This window comes from Aegilops tauschii, chromosome 3, assembly GCF_002575655.3.
Source record: "Aegilops tauschii subsp. strangulata cultivar AL8/78 chromosome 3, Aet v6.0, whole genome shotgun sequence".
NCBI classification, from domain to species: domain Eukaryota; kingdom Viridiplantae; phylum Streptophyta; class Magnoliopsida; order Poales; family Poaceae; genus Aegilops; species Aegilops tauschii.
Window position 1 is genome coordinate 129,494,267 of NC_053037.3, and position 21,555 is coordinate 129,515,821.

General features: G+C 44.9%; 1 protein-coding gene across 1 annotated transcript; it reads right to left on the bottom strand.

Moving 5' to 3' along the window:
• Window positions 1-9,818: 9,818 nt before the first annotated feature.
• Window positions 9,819-19,819, bottom strand: LOC120976544 (uncharacterized). Its single transcript, XM_040403644.3, has 2 exons — window positions 16,964-19,819; window positions 9,819-13,215 (listed from the first exon to the last, which is right to left on the bottom strand). The coding sequence occupies exons 1-2, from the start codon at window positions 17,481-17,483 to the stop codon at window positions 12,956-12,958; spliced, it is 780 nt and encodes a 259-aa protein (XP_040259578.2). The 5' UTR covers window positions 17,484-19,819; the 3' UTR covers window positions 9,819-12,955.
• Between the last annotated feature and the right edge of the window lie 1,736 nt (window positions 19,820-21,555).

A 21,555-nucleotide genomic window follows, 5' to 3' on the forward strand; every position in this document is an offset into this window, starting at 1 on the left:
GACACAACAGGACTTGGCAAGATCAGATGAACCTCATGAGCATCAACACCGAGACGGTACCTGACCGAGTCAAGTTGCAGTTGCATGCTCCTTTATATGTACTCTCACAGTTTGATGTACACTAACACTTTCCATATTCGTTGTTGAACTAGCACCACGGCGCAAGCGGAAACAGACATCAGGGATAATGCTTGACAGATTAACAAAATCAAAATGAGGAAGAATGGAGATCCATTTTGAGGCAGGTTTAAAAAGGCCACGTGATGCAACAGAGTCAGCCAAGTTAGTATCAGAGGCAGCCGTTGCCGTTAGGTGTCATGCACGTATCCTCCCAACGTGGATCCAGTACAGGAATGAGAAAGACAATACCCAGTTTAACACCTTCCTTGACCATTTATCCGTAAGTAATGTTATTCATCGCAATTAGTAATATTGTCTTGCTCTGTCCCATACTTTCTAGCTTCCTCCTAATAAGACTCACATTCTTTTTTCAACAGATGAGGTTCAAGTTGGGTCCGAAAGATGATGCAACTAAACAAGCATGCACTGATGTTTTTCAGTCTGCTCTGCGACAGTATCGGTACCACCTTAGAAAATCTCACTTTGAAGGCAGGGCTAACAATGAAATCGCCCAAACATCTCCAGTGGAATATATTACAGATGAAGACTGGACAGCCCTCGTTAAACACTGGTCTGATCCAAAGTATCAGGTAGGCTATATGTATTTGATCAGACCACATATTGAACTTGTATTTATGTATGTGCCTTACAAGTGTATCATCTTCTAGGCTAACTGTTTGAAGGACAAAACCAACCGTTCTAAAGTGAAATTCCAACAAACAACAGGATCTCGTAGCTATATTGCACACTGCGAGGCTCTTGTAAATAGCTGCTACTTCCTTTTTTTGTGCCATATTATCGTATCTATATTGACTTGTTCCAAATACAGAGGAAAGCCCGTGCGGACCAAAAAGAACCTGAACCGAATGCAGTGCAAATCTTCAAGGATTGCCACACCAGCAAGATGAAGGGCATGAGCACACCAGTTCAAGCCGCTGTTGTAAGTCCTTACTCCTCCTGCCTTGAACTGATTGGTACTGTGATGTGTTCATTTAACTACTTGGTTTGCAGCCAATGTCAGTTACTCTGTTCACTTTTATTCATAGTTGTCTTAACGTATCATTTCACCTTACATGGTTTAAAAGAGATGAAGGATATTCTTTTGGTCTTGATCTGTAATCTAGTTGTTATGTTCACGTGCGCACACAATGATAAAATAGCCTTTTTGTTTTATATCTGTTTGCCCATGATATGAATGATGTCATACTATGTTCATCCTACTTTAAACCATGTCTCTTTATCCTTAGATGTCAAGAATGTGAGGAAATAGACAATACAGTAGGCATGCTACATGGACATATGTTCCGAAAGTGATTTTATTATGTAGTTGGCACTACAATGCATGCTAATGTGTTACAGTAGTTCACCAAAATAAGTTATGTATAAAAGTTTAACCTACTTTGTTTGTTTTTGTCTTGTTAGTAACTTATCTGGTACACTAATCTACAAGTTCAAACTTTCAAGAAGCTATGGAACAAATGATTGAACAGCCACAACCACCTGAAGGTGACGAGGCTACTACAGGCACAATGTCACCTCTTGCTGCACTGCGTCAGTATCTCTCCACTAACAGTGCAAAAAGCACCTTCCTGCGTAATTTTGGGTTGGTTGTCAAGGTAACCTCGTCCAAATCGCCTATTGAACAAAGTCTTCCTGATAGACAGAGTGATATATCTGTTCTCCAGACACAAGTCCAATCCCTAATGGACGTTGTTTCAGAAACAAGAATAGTGGTTGAGAAATGTCGTCAAGATATGAATGGTTTTGAAACCAGACTATCAGACATTCGCTTCGTTGTTCAAGAGCAATGGCGGAAAAAAGGTGGAGATCGTGCTGCTCCATCAGATTCTACAGCCTGAAACATTAGCACTCAGGTCAAATGATCTGTGCTTCTATACATCTGATGGTGCTTTTATCTAGAAAGACTGTAAACTTTATGCCAACAGGCCTTTTATTGTATGGTTGGAATTTATTTTGTTGTGATACAACATTTATGATGCTGCCTCAGGCTGCAGTAATTACGACGCTATTTTTGTATAGTGTAGGTTTATCTTAGTAATGTATTCGGCTGAAAGCTTCGTACGAGCCCAACATGCCAACATTCGTCGGGCCCATTCCAATTGGGCTAAAAACGATTACGGGCCGAAACTGGCATGTAGCCCACTAAAAATATCTGGGCCTAAATCAGCATAAGCTTTCATATTTTTCTAGTAGGCGTGTGCCCATAGTGGGCCTTTAACGGGCCTAAACATAATTTGGGCCCTCAGTAAAAATAGGCCGTTTACAGGTGTAAATATCTCGAGTCCATAAAAAACATGGGCCTTTAATAGACCGAAAGTGAGATTGGGCCCTGATTGTGCCAAATAACCCACTAGACTTAGCAGGCCGAAATGGTGGCCCATTTACGATGCGGATCTTTGACAGGCCAAAATTCGGACGGGCCGTAAATGCGCCGACCTAATACACGGGCCTTTAACAGGCCGGAACTTCGGTCGGGCTAGATTATCGTCATTTTTATATGGGCCGTTAATGGGGCCGATATGACGTTGGGCCACATATGGCCCATGGTTTACGTCCGGCGTTAACAGGCCGAAAATGACAACAGGCCGAAAGTGGCCCAAAGCTATAGTGGGCCTCTAACAGGCCGAATGTCAGACATGGCCGAATATGACCCAAATCCTTCACGGTCGTTTATGGGCCGAAAGTTTTGATGGCCTGTAAATGGGCCCAAATGAAGCCGCACCTTTAACAGGCCGGAAATACACCGGGCCGTAATTCGGCCCAATTACTTAGCGGACTGTTAACGGGCCAAAAGTGACCATGGGCCGCGTTGATGACAAGTTTAGGATAGGCTGTTGACGGGCCGATTTGACAGAGAATGTTGGGCCTTTAGCTGGGCCGGCCCATTATGGTCTGCAGAATCTTGTGGTCCTTTAGCTAGGCCGGCCCATTGTGGTCCGCAAAATTTTGTGGGCCGTTAGCTGGGCCGGCCCATTATGCTCTGCAAAATCGTGTGGGCCTTTAGCTGGGTCGGCCCATTATGGTCTGCTAAATTTTGTGGGCCTTTAGCTGGGTCGGCCCATTATGGTCCGCTAAATCTTATGGGCCTTCGGTTGGGCCGGCCCATTTAAACTTTGTGGGCCACTTTTGGGTCGGTCCATGTGTCAACATATCATAGGCCCATCTCGACCGTTGGATGAGTGACACCTGTGCCAACGCGGAGCTGACGCGTGGATCTGTCAGCCAATGAGAATTTTACACGTGGAAAATCGGCATTGGTCGTGGCTGTTAACGGGTTATCGGATCCAAAATCCGACCCGATAGCTTAACGGCGTTCCGTTACGGTGGATGCCACGTGTCGGTCACCCTTGACGAAAGCACTTCTGTGACGCGCGATTTATCGTCATGGAAGTGGACACTTCCGTGATGATAATTTTGGCAATGTCATGGAACACTTCTACGACAGCACAGGTATGACTATCTTGATTTTGTCATAAATTTGTCATGGATGTACATGCATGACAGAAAACGCGACCTACTGTGACAAACACGTATCATCACGGAAGTGTATTTTTTTGTAGTGGGAGATGCCCATCAATAGATATCAATGTGAGTGAGTAGGGATTGCCATGCAACGGATGCACTATAGCTATAAGCTTATGAAAGCTCAAGAAGAAACTAAGTGGGTGTGCATCCAACTCGCTTGCTCACGAAGCCCTAGGGCAATTTGAGGAAGCCCATCACTGGAATATACAAGCCAAGTTCTATAATGAAAAATTCCCACTAGTATATGAAAGTGAAAACATCGGAGACTCTCAATCATGAAGATCATGGTGCTACTTTGAAGCACAAGTGTGGTAAAATGATAGTAACATTGCCCCTTTTCTCTTTTGCTCTCATTTTTTTATTTTGGGATCTTTAACCTCTTTTTTTCTTTTTTTCTATTGTTTATTTTTCGTCCGGAGTCTCATCCCGACTTGTGGGGGAATCATAGTCCCCATCATCCTTTCCTCACATGGGACAATGCTCTAATAATGAAGATCATCACACTTTTATTTACTTACAACTCAAGAATTACAAGTCGATACTTAGAACAAAATATGACTCTATATGAATGCCTCCGACAGTGTACCGGGATGTGCAATGAATAAAGGGTGACATGTATAAAAAATTATGAACGGTGGCTTTGCCACAAATACTTTGTCAACTACATGATCATGCAAAGCAATATGACAATGATGAAGCGTGTCATAATAAAATCTCGGAATGGCTATGGAAATGCCATAATAGGTAGGTATAGTGGCTGTTTTGAGGAAGGTATATGGTGGGTGTATGGTACCGGCGAAAGTTGTGCGGCACTAGAGAGGCTAGCAATGGTGGAAGGGTGAGAGTGTGTATAATCCATGGACTCAACATCAGTCATAAAGAACTCACATACTTATTGCAAAAATCTATTAGTTATCGAAACAAAGTACTACGCGCATGCTCCTAGGGGCATAGATTGGTAGGAAACGACCATCACTCGTCCCCGACCGCCACTCATAAGGAAGACAATCAATAAATAAATCATGCTCCGACTTCATCACATAACGGTTCACCATACGTACATGCTATGAGAATCACAAACTTTAACACAAGTATTTCTACAATCCACAATTACTCACTAGCATGACTCTAATATCACCATCTTTATATCTCAAAACAATCATAAGGAATCAAACTTCTCATAGTATTCAATGCACTTTATATGAAAGTTTTTACTATATGCCTCTTGGATGTCTATCATATTATGACTAAATTTATAACCAAAGCAAATTACCATGTTGTTTAAAAAGACTCTCAATATAATATAAGTGAAGCATGAGAGTTCAATAATTTCTACAAAATAAAGCCACCGCCGTGCTCTAAAAATATATAAGTGAAGCACATAGAGTATTCTAATAAATCATGATTCATGCATGTCCCTCTCAAAAGGTGTGTACACCAAGGATGATTGTGGCAAACTAAAAAGTAAAGACTCATATCATACAAGACGCTCCAAGCAAAACACATATCATGTGTTGAATAAAAATATAGCCTCAAGTAAAGTTACCGATAGACGAAGACGAAAGAGGGGATGCCTTCCGGGGCATCCCCAAGCTTAGGCTCTTGCCACTCCTTATTCCATAGTCCATCAAATCCTTACCCAAAACTTGAAAACCTCACCACACAAAACTCAACAGAAAATATCATAAGCTCCGTTAGTATAAGAAAATAAATCACCACTTTTGGTACTGTTGTGAACTCATTCTTTATTTATATTGGTGTAATATCTACTGTATTCCAACTTTTCCATGGTTCATACCCCCCAATACTACCCATATATTCATCAAAATAAGAAAACAACACATAGAAAACAGAATCTGTCAAAAACAGAACAGTCTGTCGTAATCTGGATACTTCGGATACTTCTATAACTCCAAAAATTATCAAAAATTAGGACAACAGAGGAAATTTGTATATCAATCTTGTGTCAAAAATTCAGAATTTTATCACGCTTCTGTGATTTTTACAAATTCTGGGACTGGGCGCAAAAGTTTCTGTATTTCAGCAAGATCAAATCAGCTATCACCGTAAGCCATCCCAAAGGTCTTACTTGGCACAAAAACTAATTAAAACACCAAAACACATCTAACCTTAGGCTAGATGAATATTTATTGAAAAACAGAACTAAAAAGCAAGGAACAAAAATAAAATTGGGTTGCCTCCCAACAAGCGCTATTATTTAACGACCTTAGCTAGGCATAAAAACACAAATAGATCTAGGAATTGTCGTCTTTGGTATGCAATCCATAAGTAGCTCTCATAATAGATTCATATGGCAACTTAATTTTCTTTCTAGGAAAGTGTTCCATGCCCTTCCTTAACAAAATCATAAATTCTTTAACACTATTCTCAAAATCAGAGGGCATCTTATTATAATTTCCTTAAGAACTATTGTAGGAATTACCATAATTATTATAGGAATTACTAGGAAACGGCCTAGGTTTAAAATTGCCTCGATACGCGTTATTACTAAAATTGTTCCTACCAACAAAATTCACATCCATAGATTCATTATTATTTTCAATCAAAGTAGACAAAGGCATATCATTAAGATCTAAAGAAGCACTCTTGCTAGCAAATAATTTCATAAGCTCATCCATCTTTCCACTCAAAACATTAATCTCTTCAATCGCATGCACTTTTTTACTAGTGGGAGATCTTTCAGTATGCCATTGAGAATAATTAACCATAATATTATCTAGGAGTTTAGTAGCTTCTCCTAAAGTAATTTCCATAAAAGTACCTCCCACGGCCGAATCTAAAAGATTTCTAGAAGTAAAATTCAATCCGGCATAAATTTTTTGTATAATCGTCCACAAATTCAAACCATGAGTAGGGCAATTTCGTATCATCAATTTCATCTTCTCCCAAGATTGTGCAACATGTTCATGATCAAGTTGCTTAAAATTCATAATATAGTTCCTAAGGGAGATGATCTTAGCGGGAGGAAAATACTTGGAAATAAAAGCATCTTTACACTTATTTTCCATGAATCAATACTATCTTCAGGCAAAGATGAAAACCAAGTTTTAGCATGATCTCGAAGTGAGAACGGAAATAGCTTCAATTTAACAATATTATTATCCACATCTTTTTTCTTTTGCATATCACGCAACTCAACGAAATTATTCAGATGGGCGCGACATCTTCACTAGGAAGGCCGAAAAAATGATCTTTCATAACAAGATTCAGCAAAGCGACATTAATTTAATAAGATTCCGCATTAGTGGGGGGAGCAATCGGAGTACTAATAAAATCATTGTTATTAGTATTGGAAAAGTCACACAATTAGGTATTCTCTTCAGCCATCGTGACAAAGCAAGCAATCTAACACACGAGCAAACAAAAAGCAAACAAAAAAGATGAGCGGAAGAAGGGGGAAAGAAAAGGGCAAATCTTTTCAAAAATCATTTTAGGAGTGGGGGAGAGGAAAACGAGTGGCAAATGGCGAATAATGTAATGCAAGAGATGAGAGTTTTATGATGGGTACTTGGTATGTCTTGACTTGGCGTAGATCTCCCCGGCAACGGCGCCAAAAATTCTTCCTGCTACTTCTTGAGCTTGCGTTGGTTTTTCCCTTGAAGAGAAAAGGGTAATGCAGCAAAGTAGAGATAAGTATTTCCCTCAGTTAGAGCACCATGGTATCAATCCAGTAGGAGACAACACACAAATCACCAATACCTGCACAAACAATCAAACACTTGCACCCAACGCGATAAAGGGGTTGTCAATCCCTTCACGGTCACTTGCAAAAGTGAGATTTGATAGAGATAGATAAAACTAAACAAAAGATAAAGTAAATATTTCTGGGTTTTTGGTTTATAGATCAGAAAGTAAAATATTACAAAATAGTCGATCGGAAACTTACATGATGGAAAATAGACCTGATGGCCATAGGTTTCACTAGAGGCTTCTCTCAAGATAGCAAATAATACGGTGGATGAACAAATTACTGTAGAGCAATTGATAGAAAAGCGCAAAGTTATGACGATATCCAAGGCAACGATTATGAAATATAGGCATCACGTCCGTGTCAAGTAGACCTACTCCTGCCTACATCTACTACTATTACTCGACACATCGACCGACTCCTGCCTACTTCTAGAGTATTAAGTTCATGAAGAACAGAGTAACGCTTCAAGTAAGATGACATGATGTAGAGGAATAAACTCAAGCAATATGACATAAACCCCATATTTTTATCCTCGATGGCAACAATACAATATGTGCCTCTCTACCCCTACTATCACTGGGTTAGGACACCGCAAGATTGAACCCAAAGCTAAGCACTTCTCCCATTGCAAGAAAAACCAATCTAATTGGCCAAACCAAATCGATAGTTCGAAGAGAATTACAAAGATATCAAATCATGCATAAAATAATTCAGAGAAGATTCAAATAATATTCATAGATAAGATGATCATAAATCCACAATTCATCGGATCTCGACAAACACACCGTAAAACATGATTACATCGGATAAATCTCCAAGAACATCGAGGAGAACATGGTATTGAGAATCAAAGAGATAGAAAAAACCATCTAGCTGCTAGCTATGGACCCGTAGGTCTGTGGTAAACTACTCACGCTTCATCGGAAGGGCAATAGGGTTGATGTAGATGCCCTCCGTGATCGAATCCCCCTCCGGTAGGATGCCGGAAAAGGTCCCCAGATGGGATCTCACGGGGACAGAAGGTTGCGGCGGTGGAAAAGTGTTTTCGTGGATGCTTCTAGTGGTTTGGGAATGTATGTGAATATATAGGAGGAAGATCTAGGTCAGGGGGTCACCAAGGGGCCCATAAGCAAGGGGGCGCGCTCTACGCCCTGGGCGCGTGATACGTCTCCAACGTATCTATAATTTTTTATTGTTCCATGTTGTTATATTATCATTCTTGTATGTTTTACAATCATTTTATAGAACTTTTATATCATTTATTGGGACTAACCTATTGACATAGTGCCCAGTGCCAGTTGCTGTTTTTGCTTGTTTTTTACGTCGTAGAAAATCAATACCAAATGGAGTCCAAACGCAGTGCAACTTTTTGGAGATTTTTCTGGACCAGAAGACACCTGTTGGGCCAAAGAAGTGCCAGAGGGGTCCTCCGAGGGGAGCACAACCCACCAGGGCGCGCCTGGGGACCCAGGCGCGCCCAGGTGGGTTGTGCCCACCTCGGTGGCCTCCCGCACCGCCTCTTTGCTGTATAAATACCACAATATTCCAGAAACCCTAGGGGAGTCAACGAAAATCAATTCCAGCCGCCTTAAGTTCCGGAACCACCAGATCCAATCTAGACACCATCACGGAGGGGTTCATCATCCTTATTGGTGCCTCTCCGATGATGCGTGAGTAGTTCACTGTAGACCTACGGGTCCATAGTTAGTAGCTAGATGCCTTCCTCTCTCTCTTTTGATTCTCAATACAATGGTCTCTTGGAGATCTATTTGATGTAACTCTTTTTGCGGTGTGTTTATTGGGATCCGATGAACTTTGAGTTTATGATCAGATCTATGTTTTTATCCATGAATGTTATTTGAGTCTTTTGATCTCTTATATGCATGATTACTTATAGACTTGTATTTCTTCTCCGATATTTGGGTTTTGTTTGGCCAACTTGATCTATTTACCTTGCAATGGGAAGAGGTGCTTTGTGATGGGTTCAATCTTACGGTGCTTGATCCCAGTGATAGAAGGGGAACCGACACGTATGTATCATTGCTATTATGGATAACAAGATGGGGTCTATTTCTACATAAATAGATCTTGTCTACATCATGTCATCATTCTTATTGCATTACTCCATTTCTCCATGAACTTACTACACTAGATGCATGCTGGATAGCGGTCGCTGTGTGGAGTAATAGTAGTAGATGCAGGCAGGAGTCGGTCTACTAATCTTGGACGTGATGCCTATATAATGATCACTGCCTAGATATCTTCATGATTATTTGAAGTTCTATCAATTTCCCAATAGTAATTTGTTTACCCACCGTATGCTATTTTTCTCGAGAGAAGCCACTAGTGAAATCTACGGCCCCCGGGTCTCTTCTTTATTTTATTTGCCTTTGTGATCTATTTTTATTTACTCTTATTTTCAGATCTATTAATCCAAAAATACAAAAATACCTTGCTGCACTTTATTTTATTTGTGATCTATTTATTCAATATATTACAACTTTCTCACGTCCACTTGCTAATTTCTGGCACTGTTACCCGAAAGGGATCGACAACCCTTTAACACGTCGGGTTGCAAGTATTTGTTCTTTGTGTGCAGGAGCTGTTTACATGGTGTTGCGTGGTTCTCCTACTGGTTCGATAACCTTAGTCTCATCACTGAGGGAAATACCGACCGTTTTTGTGCTGCATCATCCCTTCCTCTTTGGAGAAATACCGACGTAGTTCCAGCCAACATCAGCGCGCCCTCCACCCTTGTGGCCGCCTCGTAGCTCTACTGACTTGCACTCCAAGTCTCCTGGGTGTCTTCTGGTCCAAGAAAAATCATCACGAAGGTTTTATTCCGTTTGGACTCCGTTTGGTATTCCTTTTCTGCGAAGCTAAAAAACAAGGGAAAAACAGAAACTGGCACTGGGCTCTAGGTTAATAAGTTAGTCCCAAAAATAATATAAAATAGCATATTAATGCATATAAAACATGCAAACAGATAATATAATAGCATGGAACAATAAAAATTATAGATACGTTGGAGACACACAGGGATCACTAGCCCTGGGCGGTGAACCGCAAGCTGAAGAAGTAGCGGAAGAGCGCCACCGAGGGCCTCACGCCCACAAAGACCTCGCAGTAGAAGGCGAAGATGGACAGGAGGAGAATGGAGTTGGCTGAAGGTGGAGGGCATGGATTTGGTAATGCGCAAGGATGGTGTAGAAGAACTCGGAGAAGGGCGAAACTAGCCCGGCGAAGATGTTGTGGAGGAAGAAGGGGTAGACGGACTCCCCCAGGCTGCACCGCGCGCCAAGCCCGGCCATATCTGGGTCGCACCCCATTCGTTATGGTCGTCGGCTATCATAGGAAGCACCGGATTAAGGTCCTTCTCCTCAGCGACGGTGGAGGTCAGGAGCGCTGGCGCGAGGGAGGAGGAACTCGCGGCTGGGGCTGCGGACTTCGCCTTCCCAGCGGGCGCCATTCGCGAAGTCGCCGGCGCCGGCGAGGAGGAAGGAAGAGCTGCTCGGTTTGGATCTGGAGAAAGCTCGCGCAAGAGAAAGGGGATCTCGGCAGGACAAGGAAGACGCAGGACAAGGGAGCAATGATGGCTCTATGGCGCGCGCGAGGCTTTATGTCAGCCTAGGCAGTTGCCGCAGCGACGTGGGGAAGTTGGGGCGTCCCGTGCCCCGTCGTGCGCCACGCGTCGAGCCTGGCCCACAGGCGGTTGGGGGCCGCACTTCTTCGCCCTCTCCTCTTCGCCTTCGTCTCAAACCAGGATCATGCGCGCCACGGGCCCAGGGGCTACTAGGCATGTCTGCCTGCGGCCCATCGTGTGGCATCATCAAAGGGCCCGGCCTGGCCCAGTGTCAAGACTCCCCAAGCAAGAGCCTCGCGAGGCCCTCGCCTCGCGAGGCGAGCAAGAGCAAGCATTGTAAGGCACCCAAGGGCTCCGTTAGGGGCAGCCTCCCGAGGCCCCTCGTGGGGGGATACTTCTAGGCTCACCACCCCGCGCTCGCGATGCACGTGGGTGACGCGAGCCATGACGAGCAGCGCTAGAAGGGTGCCAGCGGGCGCGAACTGAGAGGTTTTCCGCTTTGGTGCTAAAGGGACAAGGCTAGCGCGTGGGTTCCCAGGGTTGCCTCTTTGGTGCAATAGGACCAGGACGGCGGGCTCGGCAGGACGGAGGTCATCGCCAAGCCCGCCTATGCATCACAACCAGAAGCTTTGTAGGCGAAGACCACCTTTAGTCAGGATAGGGTGTACTATTGTCCCCCTTCAAAATTGGCCATTGTGGACTCCCCTTCCCGCCTAGAGCTTTGGGGGAGGAGGACCGGGCCAGTATAAATATAGGTTAGATGCCACCGTAGAGAGGGATCGGATCCAGAGACCGAACCCTGAGCCCTCACGAGGTAGTTCATCCTTATACTAGTTCATACTCAGCCTCCTCGCAAGGCAATCCACCACAAAGCAGGAGTAGGGGCTTACACGGCAAGGTGGCCCGAACCTGGGTAAATCACCGTGTCCACCTTTCCTTCCCTCCCGCTCGAGCACGCCGGAGCAAGGCCGTGAGGCAGTGAGCAACAGGTTTAAACTTGGTAGAGTTCTTCGCGCACACCCCAGAGTTTGAACCTATCTTGGGTCTGCGGAGCCCCAATTCCGACAACAGCGTCATGCGGAGGTGGACGTACATATGTGGCGAAGGCAAGTGGTCATGAAGGAGGCCCATTCGCAGCGGGGCAGCGACGGGCTGGCAGACGCACAGGCGACAGCCGTGATGGGCCGCCACATCGCCCAAGGTCATCGCTTCGGAGAAGAGGCCAGGCGGTCGCGCCGGTGTAGGAGTAGAGGAACGCAGGGTCGACGGCGGCAGTAGGTGATGCAGACCGATCTTAGATCAGAGAACCACAAAGAAGACATCGATCAATGCGACCGGGGAGAGAGGAAAACCTAGATCAAAGGATCGGGGAAAAGACTCTATGGGGCAGCCGATCAACTGGATCGGCAGACGAACCCGTGGTACAGGTGGCGCAACCCCTGGTGGCTACCATAGAGATCGACCGCCCCGGGGCGGCGCAGTGCGGAAGCGGCGGCGTCTAGGGTTTGGATCGAAGTTAGGCTGATACCATGTAAAGGGAATAGAGAGGGAGATTGACGTAATGCGGTGGTTGTATTATTGAGCCTCGAGGGCAAGTATATATAGAGTGCAAGACTTGGAGGGCAAGAAGGCGCTCCTAGAGATAAGATAGGAATCGTATCTAAAAGATTTTGATCAATCTTAAAAACCCCTAACCTATCATAATCTATATTTTTTAGAAGAACAGGGAGGTTCCTCCCCGGTCCCGTTGCTCGAAAGAAACCCTCAGACATAGTTCCTTACATGAGCTCACTTAGAGGAGCAGTTCGGAAAGAAACATCAAGAAAAATTAAAAACAAGTTCATCTAATACGCCCTATTACAAGGCAGGCTGGGAACAACTAAAATGGTGGTCGAGGGGGGAAACTACTGGATGCAGGTGACCTCCTGAGATGCCCTGCTGGTCTTCATAGGTGGCGTCGCAGTGGCTTGAGGAGACCAGCAGTTGATGAGTGTCTACATAGGGCTAGTCAAAACAGGTTTGTCACCGATGTCTCTCTTCTTGGGAAACAAGAAGCCCCCATCGTCTTCAGAGATCTTTAGTTTCCTCCATGGGTCAAACGCCAGCATGTTTTGTGGGCTCATCCACAAGTGATCATCATTGGTTTCTGAAGGAATTTCGCCATTTGTGCTGCAAAGACCAACAGTCTTTCCTTGCACAACTCTGGGGACAGAATAGTCCAGTTCCTGACTGTGTTCAGGATCAATCTGAGCACCTAGTTAACAGAGATCCAAGTAGTGTTGTTGAAAATCATAGAGTTTCTATATTTCCAAAGACACCAAAGCAATATTGAACTAATAGTATTCAAGGCCAAGTATTTGTTGTTAGAAATCCATAATCTAGCAATAAACTCAAAATCGGACCCCCCCACTTGAACGCCAAAGTGTTCATTAATGAAGGAGCACACATGTTTGGCCACAATACAGTCAAAGAACAAGTGCATGCCGGATTAATGTTCAGAGTAATAAACACAATCAAGAGGCTTAATTATACATATCTTCCTTAAGTTGTCTCTGGTCATTTGCTTATTATTAGAAAGCAGCAAGAGAAAAACATGTATTTTAGGGGGAACACTAAGTTTCCACACAACATGGATAAACATGGGTTGGACCCCCCTAAAGTTGATCACATGATAAAGAGAACTAGATGAGTAATGGCCCTTGTTATCCAATTGCCAAATCAGGGCATTAGGATTAGAGGACAAAGCAATGCTCCCAACTATTTCTACTAGTTGGTACCATTGTTCCATCAACTTGTCATCAAAGTTCCTTCTAAAGGAGAGCTTCAGCTGATGACCATCCCAGACCTCATTCACACATTTAGTTTGCTCATTGCAGATAGAGTAGACAGGCCAAAATTGAACTGCCAAGGGAGAAGTGCCAAACCATGTATCCTCCCAAAACCTAACTTTATTACCTACACCAATATTCCACCTATATCCAAATTTCAAGGTTTGAGTAATGGAGCTAACCCCTTTCCCAAATCTGGAGCAGTTATGAGTTGGGGCAGGGGAAAATAGGTTAGGCCTCCCTGCCATGTATTTATGATCAATGATCATCTTCCAGGGTTTACCTTATCCCTCTTAATACCTTTTAATCCAAGAGCCCAAAAGGCTGATATTAATCTCTTGGAGGTTAGGGATACCAAGGCCCCCAAAATCTCTTTTCGTAGAGACCATCCCCCAGTTAGCTAAGTGGAGTTTTCTATGACTCTCAAAATCATTCCATGGGAAATTGGCCATTTGGGAATTGATCATATGGACAACCCACTTAGGGAATTTAAAGAAAGAAAGAAGATAGATAGGAATGCTGGCAAGACAGGCCTGTATCAAAACCATCCCGCCTTTGTAGGATTGGAGTTTTCCTCTCCACCCGGTGATTCGCTTTAGGATTTTATCTAAAAGAGGTTGAATGTCCTCTCTCCTTAACTTGTCATGGTGTAGGGGGGATCCCTAGATATTTGATAGGAAACTTCCCCCACTACAATCTAAGATGGGGAGGTAGTAATTAAACTCATGATCGTCAATATTTATGGGAATGGGTTCACTTTTAAAATAGTTAATCCTCATGCTAGATACCTGTTCAAAGCAAGTTAAGACAATTTTGTGGTTCTTGGCATGACTAGGGTTTTTGTCGAGGAACAGAATGGTATCATCTTCATACTGGAGACAGATGATACCCCCAAGACAGACTCCTGGGCAGAGCCCAGCAATCAAGCCCTTGTTATTAGCCTTATACAACATTTACTAAGAACATTTACAACTAAGTTGAAAAGGAGAGGAGAGATGGGATCCCCTCTGCCTCAACCCTTTTCCAATGAGGAAAAATTCACTTTCTACATTATTGAGTTTAACCCCAACAGAACCCCCATGAGTAACCACCAAAACCTCTAAGTTTTAATAGTTCTATCAGGAAACTCAGGTCAACCATGTCAAAAGCCTTCTCATAATCTAATTTGAGGACCAGGCCCTCTTCTTTACTAGAGTGGACTGAGTGCAGTGCCTCATGTGCAGTAACCACACTTTCTAAAACATATCTCCCTTTAAGGAAGGAGACTGATTACTAGCAACCATCCTTTGCAAAACTATAGAGAGTCTGTTGGTGAGAACCTTGGAGAAAATTTTGAAACTACAGTTAATAAGACTAATTGGTCTAAACTTCTTCATATAAGTAGCCTCAGCTTCTTTACGAATGAGAGTGATCATGGCAAAGTTAAGCCTATGTATATTTAGTTCTCCTCTGTGAAAGACCTGAAACAAAGCCACCAGGTTTGTTTTGATGAGATCCCAAAAGTGTTGGTAGAAAATGAAAGGAATCCCATCAGGGCCAAGGCCCCCATCTGGGTAAGAGACAAACATAGCTAATTTAATCTCCACTTCAGAGAAAGGGGTCTCTAGCACATTATTCTCATCTGGGAGACTTTTTCTACATCAGAGAAAAAAATCAGGGCTCGGGCTAAACCCAAATCACTCTTCCTTCTTAAAGAGGTCTTTATAGAAGTCACTAGCAATCCCAAGCATGTCTTTAATATCAGTGACTAGGCCATCAGGACCATCTAAGGAGTGGATAAGGGTTTTACTTCTCCTATGGTTGTCTACTGCATGGAAATATGCAGTGTTACTGTCTCCCTCTTTGATGTCCCTATCTCTAGACCTCTGTTTAGCTTTGGTCTCCTCTTTGAGACAAATTTTGTTGAGCTCCTCATGAATGAAATTCATTCTAGTTAGCTTAGTTTCACGGTATCAGAATATTCTGATTTAATGTCTAGGGCATCAAATTCCAGAAGGAGAATCCTTTTGTATCTCCTAAGGCTACCTTCCTCATTAGTACTCCACCCTTTTGTGGCCTTCCTAAACCTTCTAACTTTTATCTGCCAGTTCTCCAAAGGAGAGCTAGCACCAGTGGGTTCTGACTAGATCTACCTGACTAGGTTAGAGAAGTCCTCGCTCAGAAGCCACCACTTTTCAAATTTAAAACTACTTTTCCTAGGGAGTTGGTTCATACCAGAGTCCTAGAGAATGGGGGTGTGATCACTACCACATCTAGTTAAAGCTTTGCAAGCGGATAAAGGAAACATTTTATCTAGGTTAGTATCATAGAAAAGTCCATCAATAGTAGACACAATAAGGTCCACTTGATTATTGGCCCAAGTAAATTTCCTACTAGTCAGCTTAATCTCCAAGAGGCTCCAATTCAATCCAAGCATTGAAATTGTCACCCCATTTATGATTAATCACACCATTAATTTTATCCCAGAGTTTTAACAAGATTGAAATCCCCGCCAATGAGAGTAGGAGTATCCACATCAATAAAAAGTGTGTGGAGCTCAGAAATAAAAGCTTCTTTGCCTTCCTCATAGGAAGAGCCATAAACAGTAACCAACCTAAAGATTTGCAAATCAGTTTTTACCTTGACTAAACAACTAATAGAGGACTCTAGGTGAGACCAAGAAATTACATCAAAAATTTCCAGGTCCACTCCCATCAGGATGCCACCAGCAGAGCATTTAGATGGTAGGTGATGCCATGAAAAATCCCTAGTCCCCACCAGGGATTTAAGGTAAGAGACAGAGAATGCTCCTTTTTTAGTTTCCTGGAATCCCAGAACAGTTGCATGAGTTTTACTAATGGTGTCAATAATGAGAGGTTTCCTCCCCGAGGCAGCAAAACCCCTCACATTCTAGAACAGAGCATTCGTGAGGAATCTCTGGTCATGGGGTGCTTGCCCCATCTATGTTTGCAAATGAGGGACCAGAGCCCTTCATTATAATTAGCAGGGGAATCAGGAGGAATTTTACTAGAGGTGCTACATGCCAACTCGGATCTAGGAACAGTTCCACAGTCCTGTCAAAAGTAGTATTTAGATCACTAGCATTATCTATTTTATCAACTTCTACACCAATACTAGAGGCAACAGAAACAAACAAGGAATTATTGAAAATAGGGAAAGTGGGGTTTTTCTTACCATGGTATGTAGGTACCTCCAGGTTCTGAAGCTCCTTGAATTGCTGAGCTTTCTCAATTATGGTTCTTTTATCACCAGCCAACCATGACCTCATTTTGACAGCTTGAACAGACCGCCATTTGGTTGAATTTTTGGGTTGAGGGAGCCTGGGAAATTCAGTCTCATATTGATCATCTATAATGGAGGCATTGTGAGTTAATCCAATCTTAGAGTCCACCTGGTCATCATGCAGGTCCTCAGAATCCTCCTCAGTTTCAAGATCATCACCCATCAATTCCAACTCTCTGAGCAAGTTGAAACCCACAACATCTCCTTGCACAGAATTCAGAAACTTTTCCAAGTTACTGACCCTGCGTGAGTATTGTGATTCTGGGAGGTGAGTCTTCAAGTGGGAGGTGGGAGTCACTTCACTAATTAGGTGGTTATGGCCAATAGACTGGTTTCTAGGGTTAATATATAGTTTCACAACCAGTACCAAAGCCATGATCAAACCCAGTTCTAGAGCCCTTGTTAGACCCATCTTCCTCAGAAGTATAGTCCCTATGTTCTGTATCCATGGATGGTTGAGTACCAGAGGAAGGGTTGGTGGAAATGACTGGGTCTGCAGGAGGTATGAGAGGTTCAACCTCAATCAGAAACCTATAGATTTTTCCATCAATCCCAAACATCCTTTCTTCTGGAATCTTATAAGGGTCCTTGCACACAATTTTAACTCTGACAGTCTCATAGAAGGACCTGGAATTATGTTGCTGGTCCACATCATTTAGCACACCTAGAGTAGAGGTGATCTGGTCCAGCATTGACCATTCACACCATTTGGGATTCAAGTTCCTAATTTTGATCCAAACCTCCTAGAGATCATCTTCAGCCTCCACGTCACCTTTCCAAACTTCCAAATTAACAATGTCATTATCCTTCTTGAGACCAAAGCAAGGATACCCAACAACTTGTACCACATATATTTCAGGAGGGAATTTCACTAGGAAGAACCATTCATCCAAAGCATTGATAGGCCATGGCCAATTTGTCTTATAGATACCTACAAATTCACTAGTCAGCTCCTGTTTAGTAACTTCTCCAGACTCCACAAGAACAATGCCAACATTCTTCAAAGCACCAAGATGCTGAGCATGAACAGTTGGTTCATCCACATGGTAAAACCCCAGTCCAGGTGCAGCATTGCCAACATATCTAGCAGAAGTATGTGGCGTTTTCCTGACAGGACAGTTGTCTACTCTGTGGGTGACCATTTTGCAAATGAAGCAATTTTTAGGCTTCACACACTTGTCCACATGATGTCTAGGATCATCACTATTGTAGCAGACCACATCAAGCCAGTGATTGGGTCTGGAGAAACTTTAGCTGCCTGATCCTGCTTCTTCCTCTGTGAATTCTTGTTCTGGGATCTGTTGCTGACCTGGCTCCCAAACGAGACAGAAGTTGGATCTGTCGAGCTCCCAGGGCCTTGCCCCTGCTGTGGACCAAGCGGTGGTGGAGGGGGGCTAAACCACTACTGCTGAGGGTACGGGGGTGGGAACTGCCCAGGGAAGTCCCATGGCGATAGAGCTCCGTGGAAGTCGTACCCAAAGAATTGTTGTGCGGCCCCATTTGAGCTTGCAGCGATTGCTCTTGTTGCCAAGGACCCATGTTCTCCCCTCTACCCCCCCTTTGTTCTTGCCCCTCCTGCGGCCGCGCCGATTGTCCCCATAGCACAATCCACCCAAGCTGTGGTGGAGGCGGTCTTGAGGAGTGGGGTGGAGGAAGAAGTGTTGTTAGGGTTTGCAGGCACGCCCCTATATATAGGGGCCCAAAGTTGGGTATGGAACTCTTCTGCCCAGTCACCATGGCAGCAAGGCAGCAGGCCCTCCATGATGGCATCTCCGTCAGCACTTTTTTGACAATTTTCTTGGCGCGTCTCTCCTTCTGAAAGAATCTGAATCCACCTTATCTCTGCATCACCAACATAGCAGTGCCATTTTCCTGGCCAGAGCCAGCAGCCGCGAGCGCAACCACTCCCCCAGCATCAAACTACCCCCTCTGTGTTGCGAGCATATCTGAGACAGGGCTATGCAAGGATCGCTCCAGCTTTTGCTCACTGGGGATCCATTCCAATCCATGCACGCATAGGTGATGTTTATGATAAGCAGAGAAACAAAGCTGGGCAGATGAGGCTAAAATCCCCTGATCCTGCTCCCAAATGTTATCAGCTAGGTAATTGAGGTGCACTCCCACAAAAGGCAAACCTGAGCCCCCCAAATCCTTTTGCCTAGATCCTGGAGGTCCAACTGGTGCAGCACTGAAACTTGTAGTATGCGGCGCAGCCATCAGTCCATCGCTGGAATCGGCGACAAATACGGCAGCAGATCCACCTACTCCGGCTATGGCAGAACCCTCCTAGGCATCAGGCCCGTCAGGCACTCCCACCGAGTTGCGCGGCGCGGGTCCTCCGATTTCCCCTCCTACTTTGCCCAGTTGACAACGCGGCTCATGGATGCAGCATCCTGCGCTTCTCCTCCAGGCTGCCTTCGAAGTAAATCCTCCAGGCCAAGTTCAGCAGTTCCCAATCTGTGCGAGCCTTGCACATCAGTGCATGTCGATGGGAGATCGAGTACGGATCTGAGCTCTCCTCCACCTCCTCCTCCGCTTCCCTCCACCTCCGAACACATATCGTCCAGGAGAGGGCGTCGTCGTGGATCCGCTACGCTCCACCCGATCCCTCCATCTTCTCCCCCTTGTCTCTCGTAAGACGTCCGACGAGACTGCGCTGAGAGACTGCAACATCTCCGGGAATGCCTGATAGACGAATGGAAATGGCATCTGGAATCCTCTCCCCTCCCCGAACAGCGTCCTTGTGGATCTGGGGGTATGAGGCTGGGGGGGGGGGGGGGGGGGGGGGGGGGGGTAGTGGCGTCGGTGGTGGCATCGGCGGTGGGTAGCGGTGGCGGCGGTGATAGTGGCGTGCGGTGCGGTCCCTAGAGCAGTCATGCGGTGGCAAGTAGCTAGCTCATTGCTTCAACCTATCATAATCTATACTCCAACAAAGACCACGCGGACTAATGCGTCGGCCACGTTGGGCGCATCGACCAATCCAAATTCAAAAGTGGACACGCGCGTCCGCTCGGCCGACCCGAGGAGAAAAAAGAACAGCGTTCGGCGATGGAGTTGCCCTAACAGTCGGTCATACTCATATAGTACATATGGTCTTTGCTTTTGGCTAGCCACGCGGATACTCATGCCTCGCTTTTTGGTAATCCTACGTGAGCTAGCTAGGCTGCCGATCTCACTTGTTGGACGGCGGCGACGCCACCATTGGGGTGCGATGTACTGGTGTGTGATGTGATGAGAGGGCGGCATCTAAGCATGCTATTCCGAGTCAGAGGCTGTCCCCATTGGATGGGAAGCCCTGCAAAGAACAGCCTCGAAAGATTGCGGCCATGATTCAGCCTTTCTTTTGTGAGCAAGCTGTTATGATTCGTCCTAATGCCATCGCCCTCTTTTCAGTCGTTATCCCTGCAATTGTAACCCTACCTCAGTTTAGTAGTTTATGGTACACTGGGACACTGGGACAGCAAGAAAAAACAAGTGGTCTATGGTACGTGCTCGGCTGCTCGCCCAATGTATAACAGTAGTATAAGACTAGTCTAGGACTGGGACTAGGAGTGCACTTGGCCTCGCTTGGTCTCCTGTCATGTTTGAATCATTTTGGCAGCATGCATGGGTGCATGGGAACGATAAAACTAGGTACGATTAACCGCGCGTCCGGCGGGTCCCTTTAAATTAGTGCGACTGGTTGCATGTCTTGTTGCGCGCGCGTGTGTATTCTGTGTGTACGTACGCACGGCGCCCCTCAGGCATCAGTGCATGGCTTGGCCTGCATGCATATGGTCGCCGCGCCGGATGCGGCACGGAGAAGCAAAACACGCAGCATTAGTAAAAGGGGAGACGCACCGGTCGTACGTGCGTTAAAACAGCAATGGCACGCCGGAGCCCAGCCCTGTCCCGGCAGCGCAGAGGGCATGCAGTGGGTTTTGTCGCGCCCTACGGCACGTTCTCGCCGGCCCCGCCTGCCCGGCGGCAGGCAAACCGGCGAGCCAACCGCGCTGGCTGGACCGCCTCCACGTACGTACGGTCTCCCGTCTCCGGCCGCGTGCATGCGTCGGAACCAACCGGGCCGCACCACCTGCTGGACGGCTTGTGGCGCAATCGGCCTCAGATTCTGCTTCAACTAGTAGTAGTACTCTCTGTTTTTTGTTTGAAACTGATTCTAGCTAGTGCGCGTTGAAGGGATTAAACTGCATGCATACGTGCGTCACAAAGCTCTAGCGGAGTTGCAATATTTGTAGCCTTCACACTACATATGGAGCAAGTTTCATAATGTTTTGAAGCCTGTTGAAGCTGTACGCAGCTCGCCATATAATGTGGCCTCCATCTCCTTTTCTATTCATCTGTTTTCTTCTTTCTACACTATTGCAACTATTTTGATCAAACAATTCAATACTCTAACAAATATATTACAAATTATTAATCCGAATACAAATAATTCAGATTAAGAAACAATCCAAATGCAACAAATAGCCCGACCAAATAAATTG

Excerpts from the sequence above, each read along its gene's own strand:
- LOC120976544 (XM_040403644.3), bottom strand. The coding sequence starts at position 17,483 with ATGGGTCTAACAAGGGCTCTAGAACTGGGTTTGATCATGGCTTTGGTA. Across the intron at positions 13,216-16,963 it reads GGAGGTACCTACATACCATG|GTGCTCAGATTGATCCTGAA; the intron begins GTAAGAAAAACC and ends TCTGTTAACTAG.